The following is a 6,997-nucleotide window of genomic DNA, read 5'->3' on the forward strand; positions in this document are numbered from 1 at the left end:
TGAACATTAAGTACATGTAATTTTTTTTAAAATTTTATAATAATAAAAAACCTAGGTTTAAAAAACCTAAGTGCTAATACATATGTGAGAAAAAGGTTAATGTGAATGAGCAAAGGAAATTGGAATTTTACATGTTAATATAGAGAAGATATGCTACATGTTAAAGATTTGAAATTAAGTATATGATTGAGTAACAAAAATTGAGTAACCCAAAATAAAATACAATCAAATTGGAGTTTTTGGCATTAGAGACATTACACTTCCAATGATTTCCTAGTCCTGGAAATAGCATCATTAGCTAAAGACAATTATGTTCAATAAATGAAGATCACTGTCATAAAATGGAAGCTGGTTCATATTGATGATTGGTGAAAATGATTTCTTTTTAGGCATTTATTTCAATCCTTAGAATAATTTTCTTGAAGTTTCATGAAGACATGACCCAAGAATGTTGCACGTGTAATGGTGAACTTTTGAAGTCATAAAGCTCTATGTGCATGTATCACTTATCCACGTTTATCATGATGATGAAAAATTCTATTGGTGACGCTATAAATATATCTAACACTATTTATGTTTGTTAAATTTGGAAAATTCTAGTGCCAAAACATATCAAATTTGGAATGCAATGAAATTATGAGGAGGTAAAGAAGGTTGATAAGTGTAAAACTGGATGGGACCAAGTGAGTATTATAACTGTTAACTTTTAGTGATTGCAGCAAGTGAACAAGGTTAAATGCGAGACTCTAGTAAGAATTTCTCTCTCCTATTTTCAAGTTTTTTATTTGTTAACATGAGAATATGACAATGATTATTGCTAATGTTGTGTAAAAAAAAAAAAAAAAACGCTTGTAATAGGTGCTAAGAATGAGAAATTCTTGTTAAACATAATAGAGGTTCAGTTGGTGCACTATTTATTGAGTACTGATCACGGCTTCCAGCAAATAAAAAAGAAAGCAGTGATCATGGCCATGGTGTCTGTCCCCAGAATCGGACAATCAGTTTAGTCCAATTTTGACCACTTTTTTCTTTGAAGGGAGAAGGGTAGCTTGTAAAATGGGTATCATTTTCTTGGTTTCCTTATAGTGCATTGTTTTCTTTTGTAAGAAAGATTTTTCTTTCCCAATAATAAAGGAAGATAAAAAATTATATAACAAGAAAATGAAAACAAAAACCTTCTGATAAGTGTCACAGGGACGGACGCAGGATTTCAAGTTAGGGGGGTTGGAAATAAGCGGAAAAAAAATAATTTCGGGAGGTTGGTGCGGACCTTTTTTAATGTAAGCTTGTTGAATTTCATCACTTGATTAACATGATATTCTCATATTTATTTGCGTGTTCTGGGATCATAATCCAAAAATTCAAGATCAACTCTTTGAAATTGTGTTTGAGAGATTGAAACATTGACATTTTTCAGAATTGGGAAATGCATATTTTCTATAATTGGAACATCTACATTTATAATAATTACCTATCAAAAAAAAAAAAAAACTATTAATAACTTTATAACAGTATAACCATTAAACCAAAATAGAAAAAAAGTATAAATAGACTTAAAAAAAAAAATGAATAGATGAGGCTCACTTGTTTAAAACTTTAAACCCTGTACTCTCTACAGTCAAACTCCATATTTTCTGCAATAAAAAATACTACTTATTAAGCTCACAATTTCACAAACCCCACTTTCCTCCCACAAAACCCAACTCAGCTACCAAACCAAAAAAATACTACCTACCTTTCTTCGCATCTTATTCTGATTCTGATTCTCTCCCTCTTCCAGTTCCAGCAGGTTAGCTTCAATTTTTTGTTTTTGTTTTTGTTGCGCCATCTACTCGGACTTTTGATTTTTCATTCGTGCTTTGATTCTGAGAATTTCCTTTTCGTATTTGTTATTGCTTTGCATTACTGAAATTAGGGTTCTCAAGTGCTTTCTCTGATTCGAACAACGGTATCAGTGGAGGCTTTGCTTGATTGATTTTTATATTAGGGTTTTGGTATTGAAGCATCTTCTTAAGGCTGCTTTGTGTGAGTGAGTCTCAGTAGTTAGTTCGTGGAAACTGAGGTTTAATTAATGGCGGATCAAAACGCTGCCCTTGCAAAGCCTATATGGATGAAGCAAGTTGAAGAATTTTATTTATTTATAAATTACATACTCAGTTCCTCTTTGAAAAATTTTCAATTTCAGAGATGTAATTTGGTGGAGCCGTTGAAGTACGAGAACGAAAAGTCGTTGAAGTACGAGATGGGTCTCACAACTCGCAAGTGTCACAGCATCATGGCGACACGGCGTGGGCGTGGGTGGCGGCGTCACAGCGTGGGTGAGTGGGTCTCTGTCTCTCTGAGTACTCTCTGTCTCTACTCTGTCTCGCCTCTCTATCTCTCTGTCTCGCCTCTCACTTCCCTTTCTTTTTTTTTGCTTTTGTTTCCTTCGTTTTTTGCTTTCTCCGTTTGGTTTTGGATTGCTGAGAGTGAGAGTTGAGTTTTTTTTTAAGATTTACATGTGTCATGGGCTCCTGGGCTGGCCGAATGATGGGCTAGGGTTCATGATTTTTTGGGAAGGGGGCCCTGAGTTTGGATGATGGGCTAGGGTTCATGATTTTTGGGAAGGGGGCCCAAGCTAAAAACTCAGGGGGGCCGAGCTAAAAACGCAGGGGCCCAAGCCCTTTTCTTTGAAAATTTTACTTGCTAAATTTTTTTTTTTGGGCCCAGGGGGGGCCCGGGCCCCCTTAGCCCTCTACCTGGGTCCGTCTCTTAACAATCATCTCACTGTTAAATGCAACATTCTTGTTAAAATTCATTCCCTGTTTAGTTTTCTCTTACTAGTTACTACACTTGATGAAAGATAATCAATGAATTGATTGATGATTTCATTTTAAATGCATGCTTTATGTTTGGAATTGTAAATAAAATGAGCTAATTGTAGAAACAGTCGGTTGTTGATCAGGCAAGATTCATTGTCCGTCCTTCATTGAAATCGATAAATTCCCCACATGAGCCTCCAAAACCTGTCTCAGTTCCTGAAGCATTTAATAAGTTACGTGGTGAGACTATTGAGGTCAATGAAGAGAGCTTAGATTCAGTTTTGAAAATTGCCTAAAAAGTTGTCTCCGGAAGCTGTCTTCAGAGTCTGTTGCTATGCAAGAGGATCAGAAGAAGAGAGTACAATGGATGGATTATATGCACTCTTCTTCTATATTTCTATTCTACCTTTGCATTTCTGTCTTTAAATTCTCTTGTGCATTTTTTTTTTTTTTTTTTTTTTTGCAGTGGAATTTCTTATTAGCTATATACTATTTGGCAGTTTCTAATAGAGTACTAAAGATTCATAATGTTATGCTGCTACTTTGGAAAGTAGTGGGACTTGAGGATTACTCATATTGAGAAAAATTCAGGATATTATTTATTTTCTTGTGTTTGATTTGAATAATAAGGTTTCTTGAATTAATTGAAAGATATATTGACTAACATATATGTGAGAAGAAGGTTAACCTGAATGAGGGAAGGGAATTGGAATTGTACATGTTGATCTAGAGAAGAAATGGTGTTTGATGGATAGTTTAATGTCATATTTCTATGTTCTGGTCTTTTGCAGGAAGGTTGAATGACAACAGGAGGTGAAAAACTGCTACCATCATGGTTTAAATATCATTTTAAACCAATTGGTGTTGCCTCTCCTGGCAAGAAGCATGGTCATCTATGGGAGGGTGAAATGACTTTCAATGCAAGTTTGGGATTCATGTGAAGTTTAGTTTAGATTTTTTTTTTCCTTTTTTAAGATATTGGAGATGGGATCAAAGGGGATGACTGTGTTGAAGAATATACAAGCATCCTGAATTCAGAGAGATAGCTAATAACTTCATAACCAAAATTGTGAGCCACAGCATGTTGTCTGAAAGAAAGGTGGAACAAAGATAATATTGGTATTTCAGTGTGAGAGAGCTCATGTTCTAAGTAATTCATTATGGCTCCCTTCTTCTTCTTCTTCTCTCTCTTTTTTTTTTTATTTTTTATTTTTTTATTTTTTTATTTTTTTATTTTTTATTTTTTAAATTGTAATTCACAAGTCATTGTGAATATCATGATTCCGCCTAGAAGAATACGAAGGATACTGGAGTAATATCGCTTCAGAACTTATGTTGCTGAGTTTTGAAATAGATAAGTTTTTGGTTTAGGTTTTAAATTTTTTGTTTCCATTCACTTTGGTTCTGATTGAACTAACTTTCCATGTTTAAACTGAAGTCACTTGATGACAGAAGTTGCACGAAAAATGGTAATCAAGGCTGACGAAAGGAGGCAAATACTCTCTCATATAGCCATTTTGATGTCATACTAATTGCACATATAAAGACAATTCTTTCATAGTATTTTTTATCAAAGGATTGTAATGTAAGACACGAAAGTTTTTTCTCAAATCAACTACATACTTGTATTAAACGAATACAGAGAGGGTAAGAGATAGGAAATGTTGCTTCATTCTTTTACATTGGTAAAAGGAACACACATTATGGTGAAAAATAATAACATATAATGTTGATCTTTCAGATTAGCCACTGATCACATGGTTTGAGTCTTTGACTGCTAGCATTCAACACTAATTTTTTTTTTTTTTAGTTTATTTTATTAAAAAATTAAAAATTTGTTTATTTTTTCTTGTTTAATAGCTTTGTTACCAAAAACAATTCATGCAGAACATACCAAAACCATCATCGTTGCTAAATGCATTCTCTGACTTTTGCAACAACAAATCAATACACCTCTGACTTTTGCAATGGACTATGCCAACCAAATCAACTGAGGGAAGTCGCATCCATGATGGGAAACATAATAACATAACATCAGAATTATAGACCAACAGTTCAAAACAACCTGTAGGAATATCACAGAACTATATGAAGGTCTTGCAATGTTAACTCAAACCCATTATTCAAATATGTAATCTTGAAGATGAAATGCCGGAATGCAGAAACACTAAGACAATAAGAAATAAGCCTCGTTAGAAAATAAACTACAAAAGAAACAACCTAACAATAAAAAATAATAAAGGGATCCCACACAAACTTCATAATCTTCCTTGTACATCATAAGTAATAGCTTTCTGCAACTCTATTTCACTTCTCACTTTACCATTGTGAAACCTATCATTTCTATCCCTCCAAACATGATAATAGTAGCCTCTCAAGCAACTTACTTGTTTATACTTATGAATGACTACTTTTCACCACTGTTTGCTTGAATGAAAGCCTTCACAATGTTGGGATTTAGATCTTTGACCATAGATTGCATGCATAACTTGTAAGAGACTTGAAGTTTATACCCCTTGCCTTCTTTGTAGACTACAACGATCAATAAGTTTTGCAGGAACAAAATACTCAATAAGATATAGGATTCCCACTGTTACAAAAAAGCCAACTGCATATCTAATCTCCAGTCCTTCCCACGAGAACCATGTTACCTTATATTCAACCTCTAGCCGTTTTGTTGGTGATAGGTCTTCTGGACATGGCACTTGAATTTGCATTCCGCACAATCCACTATTATTGGTATAAAAGTTTGGAACATTCATTGTATCCATTTGATTACCAACTAGAATTTTACCTGTGAGTTTGTTGTTACTTGCATCCAAAATAGTCAATTGTTGCAACTTTGCTAATGATTGTGGAATTGAGCCAAATAGATTGTTGTGGGACAGGTCCAAACTCTCTAAATTCTTTAAATCACCAAGACTTGCGGGTATCCTCCGATTAAGGTTGTTATGAGAGACGTTGAGAAGCTTTAGAGCTTTCAAACTTCCTAATAAAGATGGAACGACTTCACCGGAAAGTTGGTTCATTGACAAGTCTAACAAAGAATAGATCTTAAGGTTGTCCCATGATAGGCCTTGTTTTGACTTCTTCCAATCCACAATCAGATCATGAATCTCTGGTTTGAAGATGGGATTAGAAACTATAATACCCCCTAAATACGGAAATTCATTGGGTGTTTCAACCATAGCAATAAGATTTCCAAACTTTGCTGGGATTTCTCCAACAAGATGGTTGTTTGAGAGATCAAGAATTCGGAGGCTAGTAAGATTGGAAATACAATCAGGGATTGAACCTTTGAGGGAGTTGTTTCGTAAAATTAGGATTTGAAGGATGGAGATTTGGCAAATAGAATTTGGTAATTCATGTATGATTTTGTTGTCAAGGATGTCTAAGTATTCAAGCTTCCTCATGTTAGTAAGCTTTCTAGACAAGTTGCCGGAAAACTTATTTTTGCCCAATGAGAGAAATATAGTTCCATAAGGAAATTTGGTTGAAATTTCACCTAAGAATTCATTTGAAGATAAATCAATGATACCGAGATTTTCATTGGAGCTAAAATTTGGTAAAGTGTTACTAGAAAACTTGTTGCTCGACAAGTCCAATAAATAAAGGCTCTTAATGTTGGTGATGGATTCAGGAACCTTCCCCGAAAAATTGTTTGCATCCAACATAAGAATACCGATTGTTGTGGCATTACCAATATTGCTTGGCAATTCTCCATGAAAGTTGTTTTGAGACAGAGAAAGAACAATTAAATTTTGAGAGTCAAAGAGACGAGGTGGGAGAGAACCTGTAAGTCTATTATCTGACAAAATTACATGTTCAACTTCCATTTTAGCAAGCCATTGTGGGAACATTCCTTCTAGCTGGTTCTTACTCAAGTCTAGAGTTTGAAGAGTCTTCTGTTTAGAAATCCAATATGGAATTTTTCTTACAAGACCACAAGAGTTCAAGGACAACTCGGATAGCATAAACTTCGGCATAATCTTTGCATTGTTATTCCAAGTGAGATGATTGCCTCCGAGAAGAAGACTCTTCAAGCCCTTGATATTGAATAACCAAGATGGAATTTCTCCTACGAACAAGTTGTTTTCCAACGAAAGTGCTTCCAACTTCGTCAAATTCTGTATGGATGATGGGATTGTACCGTTGAAATTGTTGTAGCTCAATCCCAATCTAATTATTTTTAGATA

The 6,997-nt window shown here is 34.5% G+C and overlaps 1 protein-coding gene and 1 long non-coding RNA gene across 2 annotated transcripts; one reads left to right on the forward strand and one right to left on the reverse strand.

Annotated features, from left to right (window-relative positions):
- Window positions 1-1,572: 1,572 nt before the first annotated feature.
- Window positions 1,573-3,979, forward strand: LOC111986443 (uncharacterized). The gene is made up of 3 exons (XR_002880162.2): window positions 1,573-1,789; window positions 2,186-2,318; window positions 3,593-3,979. It is a non-coding gene; the product is annotated as an uncharacterized LOC111986443 (long non-coding RNA).
- Window positions 3,980-5,308: 1,329 nt separating this feature from the next.
- On the reverse strand, window positions 5,309-6,787 carry LOC111986437 (receptor-like protein 46). The gene has a single exon (XM_024018064.1). The coding sequence runs from the start codon at window positions 6,785-6,787 to the stop codon at window positions 5,309-5,311; it is 1,479 nt and encodes a 492-aa protein (XP_023873832.1).
- Between the last annotated feature and the right edge of the window lie 210 nt (window positions 6,788-6,997).

The sequence above is a fragment of the Quercus suber genome, unplaced genomic scaffold (assembly GCF_002906115.3).
Source record: "Quercus suber isolate HL8 unplaced genomic scaffold, Cork oak 2.0 scaffold_696, whole genome shotgun sequence".
NCBI classification, from domain to species: Eukaryota; Viridiplantae; Streptophyta; class Magnoliopsida; order Fagales; family Fagaceae; genus Quercus; species Quercus suber.